Consider the following 27050-nt stretch of genomic DNA (forward strand, 5'->3'; position numbering starts at 1 on the left):
TAAAAAACTATTCCCCATCCTAATTATGTGTGGCCAACATCAGGCCTGGGTCAGTAATGCTATTCTTCAACAACAATGCGTTATAGCAAAAGGCGTAAACTTATTTTCACACAGAAAACAACGTAGAGACAGAGACTATATTACAATGTAATATATGTATCTGGTACAGATGAGCGTTTATAAAATTAAGATAAACCGTATAGTACGTCGTGGCTTCAATCCAGGCCAGATGACAAGCAGTCACATTCCTTACATCGCCCACATATGTATGCGATATATGCGCTTTACCTGTGTAGTTATAACGTAACATAATTAATTAATAAAGGTGGGTAATATAAACATGTATGACAATTAGTAGAGCAACAGAGTTGTCCACCAACGTGTTTACTCCAACTGATAAACACAAATCTAGAGAAGCGCTAGTAAATAGACTTTAACATCTTCTTCAAACCTTGAAGAAATGGTCTTCTTGAATGATATTTCTCATGTCCTATATGCACGGGTTTTATGAAACTCTGGTTTACGTTTCAACTGTGTTTTTACATGTTTGAATTGAGACGAAAATACAAGGATACATATATCATTTTAAATAAAGTGCTATAGATAGACACGCGCCTATACTTTTGAAGAATAAAAAAGACAAACAAGAGCGTCCCCTCCATCGGGGGAGGAGATCAAGGCGCTTCATTATTAGCGATACAAGAGACAAGAAATTGATCCACAAATAACATAAGTTTTCACGAGTTTGTTAAAAAATAAAAGATCAGTACAACGAATTATTTTTATTTATTTATTTTATTTTGTGATGTTTTAATTTTTCGGCTTTTTGTAAAAGTACACATCGAAATTAACGCCATATTATATCGCACTTACCGGTTTTCATTACTTTCAATGACACATCTGGGGGTTTTCCTTCTTTTTAACAAAATGAAAATCATGATCTAGGTAACTCCCAACTGAGGCACACATAAGTTACCTCCTATGTTATAATCTTGTGTGAATTAAAAGGGGAAATAAGTTTGCTAGTAGGTCTATTTTTAAAAAATCTAATAGAAATTTGAATGTTTCAGCACCGAGTTCTATCTAACACATAGATACGTCTCTGGTTCTATCTAAGTTGTTAAAAGATGACTTTGACAAGATCAAAGTAAACCGAGTGCCGGGGAGTTTTTAAATTTTTAATATACTTTCCCGTACCAAATTATCTTGTGAAAAATGCCATTCATCGTCAATAACTGTAAAAATGATAAAATGAACATTTCGGAAATCCCGCGTTTTTTTAAATTTCAAACCACTTAGGCACGCGTGCGCAATCGTATGCAAGCCTTCAGAGGATCGCGGAAACAATCTAGGTCATAAAAACAACGCCCTCAGGTGACGAAAATGGAAAATATTTGAGGTAAACAGCGCAATCATGATAAAAATACACCATTTTTCTACAGTAAATTATTTTTTTACGTTCTGTTCCCGACCAATATTACAAAATTCTGCTCGACACCAGAAATCAACAACCAATGCCCAAAGGCAATCATTATCGTTGGTTCGGCCTTGTCACATTTCCCTTTAGAGCCGCCATTTTGGATTTTTCTCTCAGTTCGAAAAACACCACGGCCAAATATCGAAACTTCCTACGTTAATCGTTACAACTATTGGATGAAAACAGTCTTAAAACATTCCCCGGGTTATCGGAATCATAGACAGGTAAATATATCACGTTTTCAAGTTAGAAATCGCCAATATTTTGAGGAGCAGCCTGTCCCCTGTCGGCGAGAAGCAGCTTTAGCAGAGGGCGCTGGTCAAAAATCATTGCTGCACGGTGGCGCTGTACCTTCGAAATGAGATAACCCTCCACTTTCAGTTTGTTTTACAGGTCAAGATTATGTAATCGTTTCAGATTTCACTGTGAGGTTAATTCGACTCAAAGTGTATAATAAACTCGAAGAGATGACTTGTTTATTTATGAGAGTTTGGTCCGCCATTATTTTCCACATAAAATACAAGTGCTCGTAAGCAACAAACTATGGGACACACCCACACGGTAGATACACACGTAACGTGAACATGCTACTTTTTTTGCTGTGAGATATTTCATGAAAACTCATTATCCACATGCGTTCGTTTTGTAGTGAATATATTTTGGTTTGGATGGTCGAAAACGAGGAAACGCCCGTAACATCGTCACGTTTTTAAGTACAAATGTTTAACTTCTGGAACTATCGTTAGGGTCCGTTTTCATTCACAAATTACTCTTTACATTGACAAATGTTTTTGAAAAAACGAAAAATAGGTTTTATTTTTTTCACAATCTCAAAACAATTTGAAGCAAAACTTATATTTTTGCCTATAGATACATACTAGCTGTACAGCTGAATACAGGATGCTTTTCATAGCAATGAAAGTGTTACTTTCCCAAAAGAAAGAAGAGAAAAGAGGGCAATATTTTCTTAATTTCAATGAAAACAATGTTATAGTTTCACAATTCGTGTAGGAACAGCAAATTACACAGGGAAGAAACCTGCATTTTGAGTTTTGAGCACAGAATAAAATAAAGTGCATATAATGATAAATAACTTCGGTATAAAAAATATTGTTAGGACTAGACACAGCAAATATTAATTCATAACAGGAGATATCACCATGGTTTTAGATGTTATTACAAAGATGTACATATATTGAACAAGATTATGTTGGTATACATGCAGATTGCCAGTCCAATATTAATGAGACCAAGTGTAAAGTACTAACAGGTCAAGGTTTTATTTAAATTACTAAAACTTATTGTATTTAGCCTCTTTCTGGGGTTTTCTGTCTTCACAAATTGAAATTTTGGAAACATTTGAAAAAAAAATAAGATGACCAACATTAAAATACATCTTATATATTTCAGAAAAGAAAGTTTTGTTGAACCTCAAGATGGATCCAGGAAATGAAAATCCTTCAGAGAGCCCGGGTGTTCCAGTCAATCTCAATGATCTACAACATTACCTGGTTTCCTTTAACAAAGAAATCGAACAGACTGATGATCCTGATCAATTTACAGTAGGAGCGGACACTGCTGGTGTGGTGGTTGGGGAAGCCTTAACAGATGTTCAGACAGAGTCCGGGTTCATCACCATAGAAGCCCAGAAAGTGGAGCCAATAGACTCTGGAAATGTGGAAAATGTTGTCAATGTTGTTGGTAAATATATTTAAATAAAGATAAAAAAAATCATTGATACTCATGTGAGTGAGTCTAACGAGTTGTTATGAAACAAAATCTTTATTTGATGAAATGTTTTGGAAATAAAACAGGAATATCGAGTAAAATTAAAATCACAGAGCTTTATCTTTAGGGAAAAGCTTTGATTGAATTTTTTTTTTTTTGAGAAACTTGTATTCCATTAGAGCAAACCTACATGTACATTTGTTTTTGTTTGTAAGTATATTAATATAAAATGTTTTATTACATATTTACTAATAAATACGTTTTTTTTGTATATATATATGTGATACGACACTATTGCTCTAACCCATATCAGCCCTCTCCGTATCAGCCCGAAAAACTTGTATCACACTCCTTTTGGACATTTTTTCGTTTTTCAATATTTCCAAAAAAAACCCAGATAATAAGATCGTAGCTTTTATAAGTAAGTATGTAATAAACGGAATAAAACATGCCTTGTCTATATCACACCCAGTATCAACTCACTACCAACATCTGGCCTTTGGCCATCAGGCTGATATTGCTATCCCGGGTTGATACTGGGTGTGATATGGAAAAAGGCATGTATTATTCTCTATATCTCCTGAAGTAGGTTGAAATGTATAGAAAATAAGTTTTTTTTTCAGCTGAGGGTAATTGAAATACAAGAATAATATTTATACTTTTCTTTTTTTGATAATCAGATGATATAATTAATTTTAGTACCTTCTGTAAAAATAAATCTGATTGTTTTGGATAGATGTGAACATGTTCAACGTCGTCATGGTAAGTGAAATATTTTCACCTATAGTAGGTTGAATTTTTAAACAAGAATATTGTATTGGGTGAAGTATTTAAGTTTGAATTACACAAGTATAATATTTATACTTTTCTTATAATTTGATGAAATCATTTATTTCAATCATTACTTTTTGTAAATATTGCAATATGATTGTTTAGATAAATGTGAAAATTTTCAGTGTTTGATTTTGTTTTTCAGATCTGAAACTTCCTTATGGTACCACTATGGATATAAGTGAAGCTGTTCAGCAGCTAAGTCAGGTGGAGACAACTCCTGATGTCGGTGGTCAAACTCAACCAATTGCAAATGGCCAACCCGATGAAGTGTCTGTTGACCTGGAGGACCCCGGTATTGACCAGGGTGTGACCAACTGTATCAGTATGGCAGAAGTCCAGGCACACATGGCAGAGCTGGCTGCCCAGGGTCAAGTTACAAAACTGACCAATGTGGAGGAACTCACCAAGGCAGTAAACAACAAACAGACAGAGTGCTTTATGAAAGTATGAACCTTGAGTGACAATTGAATTAAAAAGAAATGAAGTTGACCATGTTAAGGTTAATATGGAAGCTTGTTATCAAACAAGGTTTAACGTAACCCATTTACCCCTGAAGTCACATTTGAACCTTACTATATCAAAGACTTGTCAAGTCCTGTTAAAAAAATAAAAAGGTAAATGAGTTAATGAACCAGCAGCAGAGATTCAAAATTAGTATGATCTGGTAATCTGGAGAATAGATAACAATTCTTTATTATATCAGAGAGGTGTATTTTTATTTTTTTTAAATTCATTCTTTTTAATGCTATTTTTTGTAATGAAACCTTCAATTTTTTCTTGTAGAAAGGATTACAAAATCCAATTTTCATCCTTTTTTGCATAAATCCTGTAAGCTCATAATGGGCTTTGAATTGTTTTTGTTTTGTTTTTTTGTAGCAACTTGAGATCCCTGTAAGTGATTCAGGAGATGGGGAGCAGAAGATTGTCCATGTTGTGTCCATCGACGGTCAGGAGCACATGCAGCTAGTGGATGCTGGAGCTACAGGTCTGACCACAGGACTGAACACCAGCACCGGTCAACTCATACACATCCCTGCTGTGTCTACCACTCTCACAGACAGCATTGAACAGGTACGTTCAGTGACAGTGGCAGTGATCCAGATATCTAGGACATTGTAGTGGCTTTATACAGTGACCAGTGTCATGAATTGTGTTCTGGTTGCTACAGTTTTCCATGTGTTTCTTAGATTTTCACCTGCTTTTTAAGAGTTTTTCATGTCTGCATATTTTGGGGCCAAAATTCAGCCCCAGTTGCTTTTTAAATGAGATTTAGACACTTTTCCTCTACAATTTTTGAAAGAAATTTTGCTGCTAGCAGAATGAAATGTCCTATTCCTTATTTTCTAATAAATGCTTTAACACTTGAGAAAATTTTACCAACTGTAAAAAAGCAGAAAAAAATCCAAATCTCGATAAAATTTGATACTTTAGTATGCTATCAGCATTTTGCCAACTCACAAAAGTTGGCAAATCCCTATAAATACAGAAGAATAAATACCTGTCATTTGCATATGTCGTTTTCAGAATTGAAGGAATGCTTTTCTAATAATCATGTGAGGAATGGAATACCAAGAACATGCTTGTTTTATGATATTTTTGTTGTAAGTAATTGGATGCTGTACTTGTGTGTTTGTACAGGAACTCGCTAACACTGTTGGGAATGGCTCAGATCCTGTTGCTGTTCTGGCCTCTGTTGCGGCCAACACTTCCACACTCAACCAGCTACAGACAATTACGGTACAACATCCTTATATCAAAGACTAGGGCTGTAATATCAGTTTTACTCAAAATAACATGTACTATAACTTGACCTGCAGTACTATGCATATAAAATAAAATAAAATAAATTCAGAACATTTTATACAATACAAAATGTTATGTGTTCATGGCAGTAAATTTCCCATTCAATATTGTTAATTACTATGTTAAAGACTTATCAAATATTGTCATTCGTAAGCAAATAATGTTTAATGAATACTTTATTATTTGAAACAGCATATCCAGTGGTATTGAGTTAAGCTAAACAAATCATACTTGCACATAATGTTTTCTTAGTATGGAAATATTTTTTGTGTAAGGGGGAGAGAAATTTGAGTTCATACCCTTATGCATGATATTCCCACAGGTGGGTCAGACAGAGCTAAATTCAGCACAGGTCGTAGCTCTACAGAACTCGGCTGACAGTTCACAGCCACAGCTGGTTGCTGTTCAGGCTCAAGAAGGTGCCATGGAAATCTTGGGTGCAGAGGTAGAAAACCACTCCAACTCAATTGTCCTAAACACAGGTGATAACAACTTCCAAACGGTTACCATTGTACCCTCCGAGATGAATCCCAGTGGAGAAATGAGTTACGTGCTGATTGTGTCACAGCCCGATAAGGATGATGGCAATAGCATTGGTTCACCCAAACAGCTGTCCCTTGATATGAGCAGTATGCTAGACATGAAGGATGAAACACAAGAAATGGTGGAAGAAGTCGTTCAGGAGGACGGGACGACTCGCCGTATCATAACATTTGTGCCAAAGCGTATGTCAATGCCAGTATCCAACCAAGCACAGCTTATGTGCCACTACTGTGATTACACAAGTCCTAAGCGATACCTATTGATGCGCCACATGAAGACCCACTCAGAAGACCGACCACACAAGTGTAACATATGTGATCGTGGATTCAAGACAATGGCTTCCCTACAGAATCATGTGAACACACACACCGGCACTAGGCCTCACAAGTGTAAAGGGTGTGGCTCAGCGTTCACCACCTCAGGTGAACTTGTCAGGCACATTCGTTACAAACATACATTCGAGAAGCCCCACAAGTGTACCGAGTGTGACTATGCTAGTGTAGAGCTTAGCAAGATGAAGAGACACATGCGTTCACACACAGGTGAGCGTCCGTATCATTGTCCCCACTGTAATTATGCCAGTCCTGATACATACAAGCTCAAGCGACACTTGCGGATACATACGGGGGAAAAGCCCTACGAATGTGACGTATGTCATGCACGATTCACTCAGAGCAACAGTCTCAAAGCTCACAAACTCATCCACTCCGGTAATAAACCTGTGTTTCTGTGTCACCTGTGTCCAACAACGTGTGGTCGCAAAACAGATTTAAAAATTCACATGTCAAAGCTACACAGCAGTGCAAAACCTTTGACTTGTAAGAAGTGTGGGAGCACCTGCCCAGACAGATACCAGTACAAATTACACATGAAAAGTCATGAGGGAGAGAAGTGCTTCAAGTGTGAGCAGTGTGACTACGCTGCTCAGTCGCTCCGTCACCTGGAGAGTCACATACTCACACACACAGGTGAGTACTATAGGTAGTGGGGATTCTGATACTCCAATAAACCGGGGTGTATATAGAAGAGGTAAAGAGTCACGTACATATACAATTATGTGTATATATAGACAGGTGAGAATGATTGAGTTACATACTCGTATATGGGTATAATTGAGAGTTTGATATCCACATGCACAGTCACATAAAAATAGTGGAGAGTCACACATACATATGGGTATATATATATATATAGTGCGAGTCTGATACTGGAAAAGGTATGCAGGTAGATGTATAGTGAAGAGTCCAATACACAGACAGGTGGGTATATAGTGCATATAGAGTAGCATACTCTCCTGACAAGTATATCACAAGATATTGCAAATCAATACAAAAGGAATGTATTGTGGTACATAGCAAAATATGTTGTCACCAGGTAAATATATAAATTTTCCTAGCATTGGGATGTAATTTCCTGAAGAATAGCTATATATATATAGGTTTCCAAACTGCTGTCAATCAATCGTAGGTGATACGGATTTTCAAGATTTAAGATTTTCATTGAACCTATACACAATGAACCTATACACAATTGATTATTTTTGAGGTATTTTGTTTTTCTGTAGTGTGTGATATAATGCATTGACCTGTGTATTGTGATAATATACATGTATAGCAAATGTTCTGACATTAACACCTTTAGGTTTTTGAATCATGCATAGCTAATGAAAACTGGTAAAATTTCTATGTACCACAGGCGAAAAGCCATTTGATTGTAAGGAGTGTGGTCAGACGTTTCGCCAAAAGCAGTTGTTACGCCGACACATAAACCTGTACCACTCACCGGAGTACAGCCCGCCAGAGACGCGTGACAAGATGTACGAGTGTGATGAATGTGACAAGACATTTGCTCATAAGGGCAACTTGATGCGTCACATGCAACAACATGACCCTGATAGCCTTCAGTACAAGGACCTTGCTGGCCAGGGACGGTTACGTGAGAGTCTCTCATCCCCACTCACTGCTGAACAACTGTTACAGGGTAGTCTGCTCACAGAGATGAGAGAAGGAAAACTGGGAAACACACCCAAGATAGTTATAGTACACCCAGACGGGAGGGTCGAGGAGGTCACATCCAAGCTACAAAGTCTTGCCCATGAGAAAGATGTGGAGGATGTCCTCATGGGGATGACTGAGGACAGAGACCAGGTAATTATAAAGAGACAAAGTGTGTGTCCTCATGGGGATGACTGAGGACAGAGACCAGGTAAGGAGACAAAGTGTGTGTCCTCATGGGGATGACTGAGGACAGAGACCAGGTAAGAAGACAGTGTGTGTCCTCATGGGGATGACTGAGGACAGAGACCAGGTAAGAAGACAGTGTGTGTCCTCATAGGGATGACTGAGGACAGAGACCAGGTAATTATAAAGAGACAAAGTGTGTGTCCTCATGGGGATGACTGAGGACAGAGACCAGGTAAGGAGACAAAGTGTCCTCATGGGGATGACTGAGGACAGAGACCAGGTAGGGAGAAAAAGGGTGTGTCCTCATGGGGATGACTGAGGATAGAGACCAGGTAAGGAGAAAAAACGTTCTGACTGAATAGTTGGTGTATACATATAATTTGGTAAATGTATGCTGAATTAAAAGAAATAAACGTTTTGTATGGAGAAAATGTTATAAACCTAAATTCTGTACATTTTGAAGACCAATTGAAAATTAGATATGCCTGTATAATTGTTGATCATTTAATGACAATAGTGGTATTAAATGAAGCCAGAAAATCTAAAAAAAGCACCATAGTTTGACAGATATGTCAGATAATGTACAGTAAATGCAGATTATTCCACTTGGTGTTATAATTTATAACTTTCGCTCTGCATATGCTTAATGCATAATAAAGTTTGCTTTGGAACTACTTGGGTACAAATAACTTTTTAGGAGGGAAATGGTAATGGTTGCCCTGATTTTGTTCAAAATAGAATTACCTGTATTATCTTGTACAGGTGGAGGATGGCCATCCTGACTCCATTTTACAGGTAACTAGTGGTGGGAACCTTGACAACCAGACTATAAGGATGTCCTTGGCAACTGCTACTATGCCTAACCCAGACTCAGAATCGGTTCTACAGGATTTACAACAGCAGACTGGTGATGAGGTTGGTTGCGCTGAACTCAGTCACAGCAAACATTGACAGTTTTCCAATATATATCTCAGCATCCCCATTTTCAACTGCTTGCTAAGCCCAGTCATATCGAAATCTAAATGATTCCTCTTGCTTGAGCTTTTCTGATGTCCTTCTTGTGACCTGCAAGATCTAGAGTACATTTCTCGTTTATATCCCCAGCTTTCACCGAAACGGGGATAGTAATTTGGGTTTGTCAGTCTATCTGTCTGTCTGTCACGCTTTGTTTCCATGCAATAACTGCAACAAATGTTAACCGATTTTCTTCAAACTTGTTAACTGGTTTAAATGCCTTAAGGGCTATAAAGCAAAGTTTGATGACCACTTTTAGCAGACTTTATTTGGCGGAGTTATGGCCCCTTGAATAACGAAAAACGTCATTATCTGCCGTTTCTGTTCATTAACTCTTGCAAATATTTACACTATGCTTTCTTCAGTTTAATTTACACCTTAATACCTACATGTTCAATAAAAAGTCCAACTTCTATATAAGGATTTTTTTCTTCTTCCAAGTTTCAAGCTATACATTATGTCTCAACAGCACGCTACGTGATACTCACATTGTTTAAACCTAACCTCGATAATGTTTACCTACAATATGTCGTGCAAGCAGGGTATATAAATTCCCAAATTTGCTTGTTCCCCTCTTTCTTCCTGTTGTAGGACCAACAAATGCCATTAAAATAAACAAATTTAAATTGATAAAGTTTTTGATACAGCTTAAGTAAATGAAGGGGAATATTGTAGCATTTCAAATTAAAGCAGTTTTTCAATATAGCAAATTTCATTATGAACGGGTTCAGCTGTATTCAGTAGTGATTTGTCATTTTCTAGTGTTGTGTATGTCATACTTAACAAGTTTTTATGTGTTGCGTATTCAAGAAAAACATTCATTTCTACAGCGGAAAGATGTTGAAACTCAAGTTGCCTTGGAGACTGATAGTGAGCATGAAGAGGAAGTTGAGCAAATTTTTCAACAAAGCGGGGCAAATGCTGAGGATGGAAATGCAGGTAGGTAACAACAAAGGGGCAAATAGTATGTTGAGTTACTGGAGCTGAATGTAAGATCGTCATTTTCACTCTTTTTTTAAAATCTGATATTGATATTGCAGTTTAATTTTGGTTTACATATCCTGATACTTGATTTTTTTACCTAAAACTGAAAACACAATCCATTAAGTCTTTGTCAAAAATCTTGATTTTTAAAACTTAACAACTATTCTGCATTGATGCAATATTGGTATACATATTTGGAATTTGTTTGTCTAAATATGTATATTTTAAAAGTGCGAACGGTCATAGTTGCCATAAACCAGCTGTTTTTGTGTGTAAAAAACACCCCAATATTTGTGTGGCAAATGCTGTAAATACCCTTGTTTTATCTAGATATCCTACAGATTGACCTACATACAGCGGCCCAGGATCAGGAGGCTGCCGAGAATGTGGTCATCAGTCTGCAGACAACTATGGATACAAGGTACACTAATTTTCTGTTTCTTAACACGTGTAAGGAGAAATTAATGTCACCCTGACTTAAATCCAGATTTCCTAATTTTCAAAAATCCTTCGGAAAAATTCTATCATTTAGATGTGAATAATAAAATTCATTATTTTTCATGTAGCATATTATTCATTTTTTATACATGCATGTACATATATTCTATCTTATTGCAAGCTGTAATTACGTTCCAATGCTATGCTTGTCATTATGAATGATATGGTAAGGTCATGTGACCCATTTGTTTTTGCAGAAAGATATGTTTTTCTGGGTTTTGTTTGTTTTTTGTTTAATGTAAATTTAAGAAGTAATAGCTGATGCAGGCAGATCTGTAAAAATGTTAATGCAGGCATTGCAAATTCAAGGTTTTCTCTCACAATTTTTTATCAAACCACTAGGTTTTTCCCTTTTTAATAAAGGAACATCTCTGATCTGAATGTTTTTAGTTTAATAATCATTAATGCTCCATAGTCATGCTCTTGAACAGGACATTAATTTGCAGTATTTCTATATAGGTTTTCTATTTTCCATATACCTGTATTTGCAACAATGAAAACCTTACTTTTTTGTGAATGCAAATAAAGGGAAAGTAAAAGCTCCACAAAAAATATAAGCACTGTACAGTTTTTTAAAAGAAAAGTCTTTACATCCATATACAGTAAAACCCCGTTTACTCGAACTCGTAGGGTCCAGATCAATAGTTGAGGAATACATGGTATTCGACGAATCCGAGGTTCGACCAACATCGTCATTTGTTTTATCAGATGGGACAACGTACAGTACGAGCACTGCAACTATTGCAGATAGTAGATGACAGAAGGAAAAAAAAAGTTTAATCAAAATGATAATATTTAATAAGATTTAAAATAGCTAAACAATGAAAACATACAGCCATCGGTATTAAGAAACTTAACGAGATTAAAAAGCAGCATGTATAACATACTTGTCGTTTTGATATAGTCCATCATTCTGTAAACGGCTATGTCAATTTTACAGAATATTAAAATGAGAGGAACTCTTCGATCGTTTTAAAATGAAGAAAAACTTGAATCCTTGTTATCATAATGTTGATTGATAACACAAAATTAACAATCACGACGTATTCAAGTTTTAAAATCTTTAAATTTGGTTGAATTCCGCTATGTGATTTCCGCTAAATATTGCCATGTCGAAATATGGTTTTAAACAATAGTGAATTTACACTTCCGCTAAATCATTGATGTCAAAACATCGACTGGAAATTATAAATATGCACACAAAATTTTAATGCAGCTACAACAGGGAAACGATACAGTTACTTAATGATACTGCTGTTAATCCTCTAATTATCTGACGTCCAGCTGGCACCTGTATAAGCACAATGAGGGTGGACCGCAGCCTGTGCCTCGAGACATTTTAATGGTAGTGTTGGTACCTGTGATACACGGGTAAAATATCTGTCAGGCATGACAGGTCACACGACCTATAGATAGGATTAACACTATGACTATGAAGAGTTGGGGACAAATTTTTGTACGAGGATTACAGCAGGATATTGGAGGTTTACAAAGAATATGTACGAACTCAGTCGGGACCAAATAACTGTTCGACGAATGAGGGGTATTTGAGTAAACCGAGTTCGAAGAAGTGGGGTTTTATATAATTACTGTATGTCAATAATACAGATAGTGGATGTCTATATTTTTGTATTTTTTTCTTAGATCAAAAAAGAGAAGAGAAAGCAGTGAAGATAGTACCAGTCCATCCAAGAGAATAAAGATCAGCTAAGGGGAGCTAAGAAGATGCGCAATCACCCTCATAATAGCATGATCATGAAATTTCATACGAGAGGAATTTGTTCTCATTTGATAAGACACAGATGGATATACCATATTTATCCAGCAATAAGCCCAATATACAATCTCATAGTGGAAAATCGGCTTATTACAGAACATTGAAATATCATTAGCATACCTGCCAACCCCGGCTATACCGAAAAAGGGTGATGTCACTCTTTTGAAAATAAAAGAGAGGGTCATAGCGTGTGACGTCTTTTTTCGGCAATAAATATAAAACCAGTAGATATTAAATTAGAACTTCAATATTTTGTTGATGCAAAAGGTGTAGTCTACAGTAAGAACATTCATTGACAGCTCTTGTTGTATTCAGGTGCAGTCTACAGTAAGACCATTCATTGACAGCTCTTATAGTCAGGTGTAGTCTACAGTAAGAACATTCATTGAGAGCTCTTGTTGTAGTCAGTTGTAGTCTACAGTAAGAACATTCATTGACAGCTCTTGTTGTAGTCAGGTGTAGTCTACAGCAAGACCATTCATTGACAGCTCTTATAGTCAGGTGGAGTCTACAGTAAGAACATTCATTGACAGCTCTTGTTGTATTCAGGTGTAGTCTACAGTAATAACATTCATTGACAGCTCTTGTTGTATTCCGGTGTAGTCTACAGTAAGAACGTTCATTGACAGCTCTTGTTGTATGCAGGTGTAGTCTACAGTAAGACCATTCATTGACAGCCCTTGTTGTATTCAGGTGTAGTCTACAGTAATAACATTCATTGACAGCTCTTGTTGTATTCAGGAGTAGTCTACAGTAATAACATTCATTGACAGCTCTTGTTGTATTCAGGTGTGGTCTATAGTAAGAATGTTCATTGACAGCTCTTGTTATAGTCAGGTGTAGTCTACAGTAAGACTATTCATTGACAGCTCTTGTTGTATTCAGGTGTGGTCTATAGTAAGAATGTTCATTGACAGCTCTTGTTGTATTCAGGTTTAGTCTACAGTAATAACATTCATTGACAGCTCTTGTTGTATTCCGGTGTAGTCTACAGTAAGAACGTTCATTGACAGTTCTTGTTGTATTCAGGTGTAGTCTATAGTAAGAATGTTCATTGACAGCTCTTGTTGTAGTCAGGTGTAGTCTATAGTAAGAACATTCATTGAGAGCTCTTGTTGAAGTCAGTTGTAGTCTACAGTAGGAACATTCATTGACAGCTCTTGTTGTATTCCGGTGTAGTCTACAGTAAGAACGTTCATTGACAGCTCTTGGTGTATTCAGGTGTAGGCTACAGTAAGAACGTTCATTGACAGCTCTTGTTGTAGTCAGGTGTAGTCTACAGCAAGACCATTCATTGACAGCTCTTGTTGTATTCAGGCGTAGTCTACAGTAAGACCATTCATTGACAGCCCTTGTTGTATTCAGGTGTAGTCTACAGTATGAACGTTCATTGACAGCTCTTGTTGTATTCAGGAGTAGTCTACAGTAAGAACATTCATTGACAGCTCTTGTTGTATTCAGGCGTAGTCTACAGTAAGACCATTCATTGACAGCTCTTGTTGTAGTCAGGTGTAGTCTATAGTAAGAACATTCATTGAGAGCTCTTGTTGTAGTCAGTTGTAGTCTACAGTAGGAACATTCATTGACAGCTCTTGTTGTATTCAGGTGTAGTCTACAGCAAGAACGTTCATTGACAGCTCTTGTTGTAGTCAGTTGTAGTCTACAGTAAGACCATTCATTGAAAGCTCTTGTTGTAGTCAGGTGTAGTCTATAGTAAGAACATTCATTGAGAGCTCTTGTTGTAGTCAGTAAGAACGTTCATTGACAGCTCTTGTTGTGTTCAGGTGTAGTCTACAGTAAGACCATTCATTGAAAGCTCTTGTTGTAGTCAGGTGTAGTCTATAGTAAGAACATTCATTGAGAGCTCTTGTTGAAGTCAGTTGTAGTCTACAGTAGGAACATTCATTGACAGCTCTTGTTGTAGTCGGGTGTAGTCTACAGTAAGACCATTCATTTACAGCTCTTGTTTTAGTCAGGTGTAACAGATTATGCAGCATCTTATACAGTTGCTGGTGGTTGATATTTAGGACAAGAATCATGTTGATTAAATTTACAGCCTAGCAGGACACACAAAGTGTCATTATAGCTCTTGTTGTATTCAGGTGTAGTCTACAGTAAGACCATTCATTGACAGCTCTTGTTGTAGTCAGGTGTAACAGATTATGCAGCAGCTTATACAGTTGCTGGTGGTTGATATTTAGGACAAGAATCATGTTGATTAAATTTACAGCCTAGCAGGACACACAAAGTGTCATTATGCAAATCTGCTCTAAATTTAATGTGTATTTTTTTTAAAGCTCTTTCTGAGTCTGTATTACTATTTGGCAGTACCAACTGTTTTTTGCCAGTCAAGACAACACATGAAATCTTCGTTTCTGAGACAAGATGTCTTCGACTGTACTCGTATGTCCCCAGTATTGTTCAATCCTGCTTTCATTTTCACATGCTTGAATATCACCAACAGGGATTAGTTAATAGTCTGAGAACTGTGCTGCCAGCAGGTTTAGCTGATCCTCATCCAAGATATCCCGGAAACTCTTCACCAAATTCAAAACTGAAAAATAGCAAGATTTTTCAACAACACTACCCATAAAATAAGCTTGGCATCAGATCTAACTGTATGCGATTTACAAAGAGTGCAGTATTCATTGTTTGGTCCATGATCACTGGGGTTATCTTCTTCAACTCATTTGTCTATGACATTTGATATATGCCCAAATATCTTTCAATTTTTCACATTTAGTATAGTAGAACCTGCAGGTCCCGATAATGACATCTTTTTTCAAGAAGATATACCTTCCAAATGTGATCTAGACTACGGGATTTTAAAAACAACTGAACTTTGTGTAAAAACATCTTTCTACTTACCTGTAGATAAGTTTGGTCACATCGGTCTATATATAAACATTTGTAAAAAACAATTCAAGTATGTAAAGACAACTAACAACTTTCCTGTCACTGAGAAATGAAACAGGAAATGGACCGTCTTCCTTTCGGCAGAGGATAAAAAAGTCTAGACAATTCCAAATGACTTCGATACCTTCCAATGTACGAAAAAATTCCAGATGAAAAGATTGAAAATAGTAACCCAGCGTGTGAAGTTGTTAAAGCTGGTTAAGGACTAACATTCTGGGTGTAATCCGATGAAATCAGGTCACTTAGCAGGTATGCATTTGTTAACATTTATACTTAACTAAAGATATGAGTGAGTTATTACCAGGCATGGGCATATTGCCAGATAAATAAATCAACTGAATTCCTTAATATTTTCATTACTTTTTCAATTTGAATTGTAAATGTTGATACATGTGACTGAAAGCATACGTCTATATTGCTGTGCAATGCCTTGTGAATGAACAACTTCTAAACATTTTTCTATTAAAAATATGAGTTTATAAATAACTTTTAATTAGCCAGCAATGAAGTAATTTGAAGTCTGAACATTATCTTGTGATTATTGACACTTTTATTCATAAAATTTGTTCATGTTGACAGTTAATTCTTTGATATTTATATACTAAGAAAAGGGCCCCGAGACAAATACCAGGTATTGTTTTTACAGGGTGTGTAATATGTTCTAACTTTACCATGCTTAAAGAAACCGAATTGATTCATATTTCAGTACAAGTATGATGATATTTTATTTCATCGATTGGTATCCAATCTTACATCTGCACATATACTGTTACCATTTTTCTGTATAATACAGTAACTGAGCAGTCTCAGCATGTTGAAACAGACATTAGATTTTAAGCGATATCAGTACTCGAGTCATATTTAGTTTGTGTGTAGGCCTGTATGTTTGGCAGTACACATATATTCCTGAAACTTAGCTTGAATCAAGACATGAGCTATCTGGTTGTCCCACAGTACATGTTATGCCAGTGATAACACCTTATTTATGCCTGGTAATAACTCGCCCATATATCTATTGTAGCTCGAAAGAGGAAAGATTCCACTATTCATGCCATTTCACAATCTAGCTGGATTATTTAAGACCACCTGTAGGCAATCTAAGAAAATCCTTCAAGTTGTATAATAAGAGTACATGATAATAAACTTTATCTATTTGACAACAATTATGAAACAAGTTATTTCCTCTCAACTTATATTAATCACTCTTCTTTGCTCAAATGTTAGTGCACAGGGGGTCTTAATATGGGAGAAAACCCACATGGTCAGGCAGGTGACCTCACACCTTTTCACGTCCGATCGGGGAATCGAACCCTGGCTGCCTTAGTTAAAAGGCAAGTACGCTATCCACTGTGCCACCTGACAAGCCTTGGAGTACATTTGAGCTTCAGTCCATATTTTTATGAAACCTCATAAAGTGTGAGATTTAAGGAGACAAGCTACCTTTGCACATATACTACACATGATTTGTGTGTGTGTGTGTGCCAAAGATAACCTGAATCCGTCAAAGCTTTTTATTCTATGCTGTTAAGTATTTGTCCCCTTGTTAAATCAATGATTAAGATGAAACCAGAATGTATGATAATCCTTATAATTGGCCTAAAAGTTATGGAATCTAAAGCCTCCGTGTTTAGTGTTCCAAACTGTAATATCAAAGTTTCTGGAATTGTATATTTTTTTTTATTAAGTACTGTGTTCATTGTGAAAAGTAGAATATTTGTGAAATATAATATTTATCGGTGCAACCTAGGTTTAGTTCATTGCTGTGAACTTCTTTTAGATTGAAAATCCATGCTAGTCAAAGTCTGTCTCGGATATATTCACTGATTGTGTGATACCAAACCAAGGTGTGACACTAAAGAGGTTCATTGAATGGGTGATATAAAGCAGTCGGGTGTCATGTGCCTGATCTTGTTCATCGATTACTGGTCGCTGGCCGAAGGGTTTCATGATCATTAAATTAAGTTATTGGTAATGTATTATTATAATGTTACCTTGTTATTAGAATCATTGGTCAGATTACTGTTATTTATTACCTATTGTAAGGTCATAGTGAGAAGGTATTGTATATTATGCCAGTTTAACATTATATTTTGTAGATTTTCTTTGAATATGATAAAATACCCTGATATATGACTTTTAAAATAGTTTATGGCTGCACTTGAATTAGCACTTTGAGTTTGCACAAACAAATATTGCCAAAATAAAATTACAGCTTGCATAATAAATTATACAGTTGACAGTAATAATTCTCATATACTTTCTAATTTTAATTTAATATTGAAAATGTTTATTTTGATTTTGTTAACACCATATGTTTTCTGGCCACAAGCTTGTTACTTTGTAAGGTATGTGAGGAAAATGTGTATGTGTGTATATGTGTGTTTAAAAGATTTGTTCGAACTTGACTAGTACATGTGTGCTACCTTTTTGTCCAAACTTCAATATTAAAACCCTGTTATTGTTTTAAAATGTTATTTGCCTTTTTGAAAAATATTGAATTTTGTGAAAGCATGTTCTGCGAGATAAATGTGTACAGTTTGTGCTACCCTGTATATATTGGACGCAGAGGGAGTCGGTGTAACAAGGCATTGTAAAAATGAAGTGCACCTCAGTGTCCAAAGCTGCAACAGAATTGGAATGTTAGATCTGCCTTATTTGATTACGACGGACTGCAATTCAAATTGTCCAACTGAATGACGAGTGGTTTTGTTTATTTTGAGACATAAGAGGCACATGCTGTATTGTGTTGATATGTGTTGCAAATGTACAAACTATTAAAGGTATTGTTTCTTCCAAACATCTTGAGATAAACTATTACATAACATATGAGGTTCTTTGTTTTGTATGACTTAAATATTGCTTTATGTGAACTTTTTTTTTATATACTCCGATTACTCTTCTTCAGCTATACAAGTGACTTGTAGCCAGTGCAGAGAGTGGACAAACCATATGCAAATGGCTATGTCGTATTTTGCTCAGCTCACCTACTTAGTCTTTAACTGGTAGGTTCCTGGGATAGATCTGACAAATTTTGCAAAACAAAAAAACAAAAAAACCTTTTACCTACTTTGAAAGTCACAGGGGTCAAATATGTCAAAAATATCAAATGACTTCTGGAGATTAAAAAGGCCTAGAGTCATAATAATTAGCCGATAGCTTTGTCGGAAGGAGCATGACAGTTTGAGAATATAAATGACCTTGACTAACGTTCAAGGTCACTTCTTTCCCCAGATGGAGCCCAAAAGAGTGAATGAAAATGACCTTGACTTACTAATAGGTAGGTACGTCAAATATAACCGCAATGGTATACAATTTGTATTGAAGACACTAATATAAACAGACCGTATTATGTTTTAAATTAACAGAGATGCAAAATGACCTCTTTTATTACATTCTTACTAGTGAACAATGAGGTATATTTACATTTGCATGGCTTTGTCACTATATATGCTATTTGAAAGCTGTGTCGTTGATGGAGCTTTAAATACCATGCACCACGAGACATAATTCTTAGCGTATTAATAAAACACCGACCGGAACTACAATATCCAATGTCAATAAACATGACGTTTACTGAGCAATATCGCCAACATCGCTGGGCATTGTGAGACACTTGACAATGCAAATGTGCCAAAAAAAAACAATATTAAAAAAATTAAGTACTTTTATTACAACAAAAACAAGACTAAGGTCTGCGATATCGTACAAAATGCACATCGGTTGAAATAACCAATGCCAGCAATGGAAACATTTTGACACACATGCAATTTATCAGAAATATCGTCCGTTACATTGCACTGATCAACAGGGAATCGTTACAAATGTCTGAAATACACATGCTATAGACCTACTGATATGAGTCACAGCACACATACACATGTGTAGGCTATTTCAGACAAATATTTGTATTCGTTAATTCAACAAATTGAAAGATATATTTATGAAAGTTTGAAAAGACATTCCCTAGGTCAAAATAGTATGAAAGAAAAGTTTGAATGACATTGCTTGCGTTATAATTATGATGGAAGCCCTTGCTTAGCTTGATACTGTATGTATGTCCAGATTCAAATCGGTCTGACATATTGGCCTACTTAAAGTGAAAGACCTACATTATAGAGTCATGCTATTCGCCAGTAGCTTCCTGACATGGCCATTGGAGGAGTGCTACAAAATGTGCTGAAAGAATTGTCTATGACAAGCAATTTCCTTGACACAATCAATCCGTATCCTAGAATTCTGAGACGAAGTGTGAAAACAGTGTTTTGAAAAAAAATCTTGGGCATTCTTTATAATTTATTTTTTTCAATTTTAACGTAAACTAAACAATTGCGCTAAAAAAAAAGCTGCGTTGTAATTTTGCATTCTGAAGTGTAAAAAGTAGTTCCGTCATCAGTTGTATTTCGTTTTAGGTATATACGATATATACCAAAACAATTATTATGGGGGAGGTAGGCAAAATTAAATTATAACGAAATATAGCAACGTTTCATTTTGCTAAAAATGGTGTTCTGTACAATTTTCAACCAACAACTGACTGACGGTTTTTGAGTGGGGCTTAGACGCAAACGCTAAACAAATGCGTCATAAATGCTGTGCAAGTGCTACGCTCAAAATGGAACAGCAAACGTCTAACATCAGACAAGCAGTTTGTATCTCTAATATTATTTAACTGATTATTCTTCTTACAACTAACTTTCAAACCACGAGAGTTTCAATATAATGTAAAACTGACTATTCTAAGTTCCTAACAACATATGGCAAGTAACATCGGTTATATCATCAGTACTCGAAAACTCCTCTGTAAGTGGACACCACCAGCCTCTGCATCAAAGAGACATAGAAGGATGTTGTTATGTACCGTATGTGGACACCATCAGTCTGTACATCAAAGAGACATAGAAGGAGATCGTTATGTACCAATGTGGACACCATCAGTCTGTACATCAAATTGACATAGAAGGAGGTTGTTATCTACCGTATGTGGACACCATCAGTCTGTATATCAAAGAGACATAGAAGGAGGTTGTTATGTACCGTATGTGGACACCATCAGTCTGTACATCAAAGAGACATAGAAGGAGGTTGTTATGTACCGTATGTGGACACCATCAGTCTGTACATCAAAGAGACATAGAAGGAGGTTGTTATGTACCGTATGTGGACACCATCAGTCTGTACATCAAAGAGACATAGAAGGAGGTTGTTATGTACCGTATGTGGACACCATCAGTCTGTACATCAAAGAGACATAGAAGGAGGTTGTTATGTACCGTATGTGGACACCATCAGTCTGTACATCAAAGAGACATAGAAGGAGGTTGTTATGTACCGTATGTGGACACCATCAGTCTGTACATCAAAGAGACATAGAAGGAGGTTGTTATGTACCGTATGTGGACACCATCAGTCTGTACATCAAAGAGACATAGAAGGAGGTTGTTATGTACCGTATGTGGACACCATCAGTCTGTACATCAAAGAGACATAGAAGGAGGTTGTTATGTACCGTATGTGGACACCATCAGTCTGTACATCAAAGAGACATAGAAGGAGGTTGTTATGTACCGTATGTGGACACCATCAGTCTGTACATCAAAGAGACATAGAAGGAGGTTGTTATGTACCGTATGTGGACACCATCAGTCTGTACATCAAAGAGACATAGAAGGAGGTTGTTATGTACCGTATGTGGACACCATCAGTCTGTACATCAAAGAGACATAGAAGGAGGTTGTTATGTACCGTATGTGGACACCATCAGTCTGTACATCAAAGAGACATAGAAGGAGGTTGTTATGTACCGTATGTGGACACCATCAGTCTGTACATCAAAGAGACATAGAAGGAGGTTGTTATGTACCGTATGTGGACACCATCAGTCTGTACATCAAAGAGACATAGAAGGAGGTTGTTATGTACCGTATGTGGACACCATCAGTCTGTACATCAAAGAGACATAGAAGGAGGTTGTTATGTACCGTATGTGGACACCATCAGTCTGTACATCAAAGAGACATAGAAGGAGGTTGTTATGTACCGTATGTGGACACCATCAGTCTGTACATCAAAGAGACATAGAAGGAGGTTGTTATGTACCGTATGTGGACACCATCAGTCTGTACATCAAAGAGACATAGAAGGAGGTTGTTATGTACCGTATGTGGACACCATCAGTCTGTACATCAAAGAGACATAGAAGGAGGTTGTTATGTACCGTATGTGGACACCATCAGTCTGTACATCAAAGAGACATAGAAGGAGGTTGTTATGTACCGTATGTGGACACCATCAGTCTGTACATCAAAGAGACATAGAAGGAGGTTGTTATGTACCGTATGTGGACACCATCAGTCTGTACATCAAAGAGACATAGAAGGAGGTTGTTATGTACCGTATGTGGACACCATCAGTCTGTACATCAAAGAGACATAGAAGGAGGTTGTTATGTACCGTATGTGGACACCATCAGTCTGTACATCAAAGAGACATAGAAGGAGGTTGTTATGTACCGTATGTGGACACCATCAGTCTGTACATCAAAGAGACATAGAAGGAGGTTGTTATGTACCGTATGTGGACACCATCAGTCTGTACATCAAAGAGACATAGAAGGAGGTTGTTATGTACCGTATGTGGACACCATCAGTCTGTACATCAAAGAGACATAGAAGGAGGTTGTTATGTACCGTATGTGGACACCATCAGTCTGTACATCAAAGAGACATAGAAGGAGGTTGTTATGTACCGTATGTGGACACCATCAGTCTGTACATCAAAGAGACATAGAAGGAGGTTGTTATGTACCGTATGTGGACACCATCAGTCTGTACATCAAAGAGACATAGAAGGAGGTTGTTATGTACCGTATGTGGACACCATCAGTCTGTACATCAAAGAGACATAGAAGGAGGTTGTTATGTACCGTATGTGGACACCATCAGTCTGTACATCAAAGAGACATAGAAGGAGGTTGTTATGTACCGTATGTGGACACCATCAGTCTGTACATCAAAGAGACATAGAAGGAGGTTGTTATGTACCGTATGTGGACACCATCAGTCTGTACATCAAAGAGACATAGAAGGAGGTTGTTATGTACCGTATGTGGACACCATCAGTCTGTACATCAAAGAGACATAGAAGGAGGTTGTTATGTACCGTATGTGGACACCATCAGTCTGTACATCAAAGAGACATAGAAGGAGGTTGTTATGTACCGTATGTGGACACCATCAGTCTGTACATCAAAGAGACATAGAAGGAGGTTGTTATGTACCGTATGTGGACACCATCAGTCTGTACATCAAAGAGACATAGAAGGAGGTTGTTATGTACCGTATGTGGACACCATCAGTCTGTACATCAAAGAGACATAGAAGGAGGTTGTTATGTACCGTATGTGGACACCATCAGTCTGTACATCAAAGAGACATAGAAGGAGGTTGTTATGTACCGTATGTGGACACCATCAGTCTGTACATCAAAGAGACATAGAAGGAGGTTGTTATGTACCGTATGTGGACACCATCAGTCTGTACATCAAAGAGACATAGAAGGAGGTTGTTATGTACCGTATGTGGACACCATCAGTCTGTACATCAAAGAGACATAGAAGGAGGTTGTTATGTACCGTATGTGGACACCATCAGTCTGTACATCAAAGAGACATAGAAGGAGGTTGTTATGTACCGTATGTGGACACCATCAGTCTGTACATCAAAGAGACATAGAAGGAGGTTGTTATGTACCGTATGTGGACACCATCAGTCTGTACATCAAAGAGACATAGAAGGAGGTTGTTATGTACCGTATGTGGACACCATCAGTCTGTACATCAAAGAGACATAGAAGGAGGTTGTTATGTACCGTATGTGGACACCATCAGTCTGTACATCAAAGAGACATAGAAGGAGGTTGTTATGTACCGTATGTGGACACCATCAGTCTGTACATCAAAGAGACATAGAAGGAGGTTGTTATGTACCGTATGTGGACACCATCAGTCTGTACATCAAAGAGACATAGAAGGAGGTTGTTATGTACCGTATGTGGACACCATCAGTCTGTACATCAAAGAGACATAGAAGGAGGTTGTTATGTACCGTATGTGGACACCATCAGTCTGTACATCAAAGAGACATAGAAGGAGGTTGTTATGTACCGTATGTGGACACCATCAGTCTGTACATCAAAGAGACATAGAAGGAGGTTGTTATGTACCGTATGTGGACACCATCAGTCTGTACATCAAAGAGACATAGAAGGAGGTTGTTATGTACCGTATGTGGACACCATCAGTCTGTACATCAAAGAGACATAGAAGGAGGTTGTTATGTACCGTATGTGGACACCATCAGTCTGTACATCAAAGAGACATAGAAGGAGGTTGTTATGTACCGTATGTGGACACCATCAGTCTGTACATCAAAGAGACATAGAAGGAGGTTGTTATGTACCGTATGTGGACACCATCAGTCTGTACATCAAAGAGACATAGAAGGAGGTTGTTATGTACCGTATGTGGACACCATCAGTCTGTACATCAAAGAGACATAGAAGGAGGTTTTTATGTACCATATTTTGACACCTTCAGGCTATCAAAGAGACATAAAAGGAGGTTGTTATGTACCGTATGTGGACACCATCAGTCTGTACATCAAAGAGACATAGAAGGAGGTTGTTATGTACCGTATGTGGCCACCTTCAGTCTATACATCAAAGAGATAAAGAAGGAGGTTGTTATGTACCGTATGTGGCCACCATCAGTCTCTACATCAAAGAGACATAGAGGGAGGTTGTTATGTACCGTATGTGGCCACCATCAGTCTCTACATCAAAGAGGCATAGAAGGAGGTTGTTATGTACCGTGTGTGGACACCATCAGTCTGTACATCCAAGAGACATAGAAGGAGATTGTTATCGACCGTATGTGGACACCATCAGTTTACATCAAAGAGACATAGAAGGAGACTGTTATCTACCGTATGTGGACACCATCAGTCTGCACATCAAAGAGACATAGAAGGAGATTGTTAAGTACCGTATGTGGACACCATCAGTCAGTACATCAAAGAGACATAGAAGGAGATTATTATGTACCGTATGTGGACACCATCCGTCTGTACATCAAAGAGACATAGAAGAAGGTTGTTATGTACCGTATGTAGACACAATCAGTCTGTACATCAAAGTGACATAGAAGGAGATTGTTATGTACCGGATGTGGACCCCATCAGTCTGTACATCAAAGAGAGATAGAAGGAGATTGTTATGTACCGTATATGGACACCATCAGCCTGTACATCAAAGAGACATAGAAGGTGATTGTTATGTACCGTATGTGGACACCCTCAGTCTGTACATCAAAGAGACATAGTAGGAGATTGTTATCTACCGTATGTGGACACAATCAGTTTACATCAAAGAGACATAGAAGGAGGCTGTTATGTACCGTATGTGGACACCACCAGTCTCTACATCAAAGAGACATAGAGGGAGGTTGTTATGTACCGTATGTGGTCGCCATCAGTCTGTACATCAAAGAGACTTAGAAGGAGATTGTTATCTACCGTATGTGGACACCATCAGTTTACATCAAAGAGACATAGAAGGAGGCTGTTATGTACCGTATGTGGACACCACCAGTCTGTACATCAAAGAGACATAGTAGGAGATTGTTATCTACCGTATGTGGTCACCATCAGTCTCTACATCAAAGAGACATAAAGGGAGGTTGTTATGTACCGTATGTGGCCACCATCAGTCTCTACATCAAAGAGACATAGAGGGAGGTTGTTATGTACCGTATGTGGGCACCATCAGTCTGTACATCAAAGAGAGATAGAAGGAGATTGTTATGTACCGTCTGTTGACACCATCAGTCTGTACATCAAAGGGACATAGAAGGAGGTTGTTATGTACCGTGTGTGGACACCATCAGTCTCTACATCGAAGAGACATAGAAGGAGGTTGTTATGTACCATATGTGGACACCATCAGTCTCTACACCTAAGAGACATAGAAGGAGGTTGTTATGCACCGTATGTGGACACCATCAGTCTGCACATCAAAGAGACATAGAAGGAGATTGTATCTACCGTATGTGGACACCATCAGTTTGTACATCAAAGAGACATAGAAAGAGATTGTTACGTACCGTATGTGGACACCATCAGTCAGTACATCAAAGAGACATAGAAGCAGGTTGTTATGTACCGTATGTGGACCCCATCAGTCTGTACATCAAAGAGACATAAAGGGAGGTTGTTATCTACTGTATGTGGACACCATCAGTCTCTACGTACATCAATTAAGAGATCACGTTGTCCTTAGCATTGACTACAGCTATATTTGGACCTAAACTTATTATAAGGTATTCAGAGTAACTTTACAAGTAATGTTTTAAGTGGTTTGGTCGACTTTCGGTAAAAATACCACCCCAGTACTTTTTTTTATTATTAAGTTTACGAGAAGGGAAGAAAGCTCTTGATGTCGAAAAAATCGAACCCAACTTAATTTATTTCTTGTATCAAACCCCGCATTTCTAGTTGCACATTTCTATGTGGACACCATGCATCAGTCTCCTCATTAGAGAGACACAGAGGGAGGTTTTTGTGTACCATATTTGATAAAAAAAAAAAGAGTTGCAATTACATGTGTGTATACCTAACACTAAGTCTAAGACTACTGTGGAATTGAATGAAGATAAGTGTATACTTGGGTATCGCGTGACGTCACGATTTACTGGGCCGCACACTGGACGGCAACTCGCGAGACTCGGCGACTCCGCGAGTTGAGAGTTCACTGTGAATCGAATGAGGCAATGACGACCATTAGCAGGTGTAAACAATCGACAAAAACAAGTAATTACCGCTCAAGTTTGGATAAAGAATCATCAGAAAGGTACACAGAGAGGCTTAAATTAATACAGATCAGCGTATGTCCGTTTGAAATTCCAGTGACAGATTGGAAAGACAATGTAAAGTTGTGGCCCCCAACAGAATTCCCCGATCTGTGTATGTACTTGTTGGACACCCCTGGTGTGTTCACCAAAGAAAAACTCAAAACTTACAAAAGTTTGGAAGCATACAACTATTTCAACAGTGGCTTTGTGCGCACCTGCATGTATTTTTCCGTCAACACAAACGTTTGTGTCATTAAAGCAAGCATAAACCCTTCACAGAGATCGTCGGACAACCCGCATGAGGCTTGGGTAGCCATCAACAAAAAAGATGGCAACATTGTGACTGGCCACTGTAAATGCATGGCAGGGTAAATATGCTTTTTTTTTTAA

At 37.5% G+C, this 27050-nt stretch overlaps 1 protein-coding gene across 8 annotated transcripts; it reads left to right on the forward strand.

Annotated features, from left to right (window-relative positions):
• The first annotated feature begins 1334 nt into the window (after positions 1-1334).
• LOC110461917 (transcriptional repressor CTCF-like) lies at positions 1335-18581 on the forward strand. Of its 8 annotated transcripts, XR_002464204.1 has the most exons (13): positions 1335-1399; positions 2888-3178; positions 4182-4483; positions 4916-5110; positions 5678-5776; positions 6165-7353; positions 8081-8532; positions 9331-9483; positions 10413-10521; positions 10897-10987; positions 12709-14206; positions 14626-14769; positions 14944-18581. XR_002464204.1 is itself a non-coding variant. In XM_021515651.1 (11 exons), exons 2-11 carry the CDS (start codon positions 2914-2916, stop codon positions 12773-12775), a joined length of 2922 nt encoding a protein of 973 aa, XP_021371326.1. In that variant the 5' UTR covers positions 1335-1399; positions 2888-2913; the 3' UTR covers positions 12776-14579. The 8 variants fall into 8 exon arrangements, 2 of the variants coding, with proteins under 2 accessions (XP_021371326.1, XP_021371327.1); XR_002464201.1 differs by lacking the exon at positions 14626-14769 and having other exon boundaries at positions 12709-14542; XR_002464203.1 differs by lacking the exon at positions 14626-14769 and having other exon boundaries at positions 12709-14350.
• The last annotated feature ends 8469 nt before the right edge of the window (positions 18582-27050 follow it).

This window comes from Mizuhopecten yessoensis, unplaced genomic scaffold, assembly GCF_002113885.1.
Source record: "Mizuhopecten yessoensis strain PY_sf001 unplaced genomic scaffold, ASM211388v2 scaffold10707, whole genome shotgun sequence".
NCBI classification, from domain to species: Eukaryota; Metazoa; Mollusca; class Bivalvia; order Pectinida; family Pectinidae; genus Mizuhopecten; species Mizuhopecten yessoensis.

What these genes read in the sequence shown, in the direction of transcription:
- LOC110461917 (XM_021515651.1), top strand. Translation starts at nt 2,914, where the DNA reads ATGGATCCAGGAAATGAAAATCCTTCAGAGAGCCCGGGTGTTCCAGTC. An exon ending in TCACATACTCACACACACAG is followed by an intron (nt 7,354 to 8,080) that starts GTGAGTACTATA and finishes TATGTACCACAG; the next exon opens with GCGAAAAGCCATTTGATTGT. An exon ending in CAGACAACTATGGATACAAG is followed by an intron (nt 10,988 to 12,708) that starts GTACACTAATTT and finishes TTTTTTTCTTAG; the next exon opens with ATCAAAAAAGAGAAGAGAAA.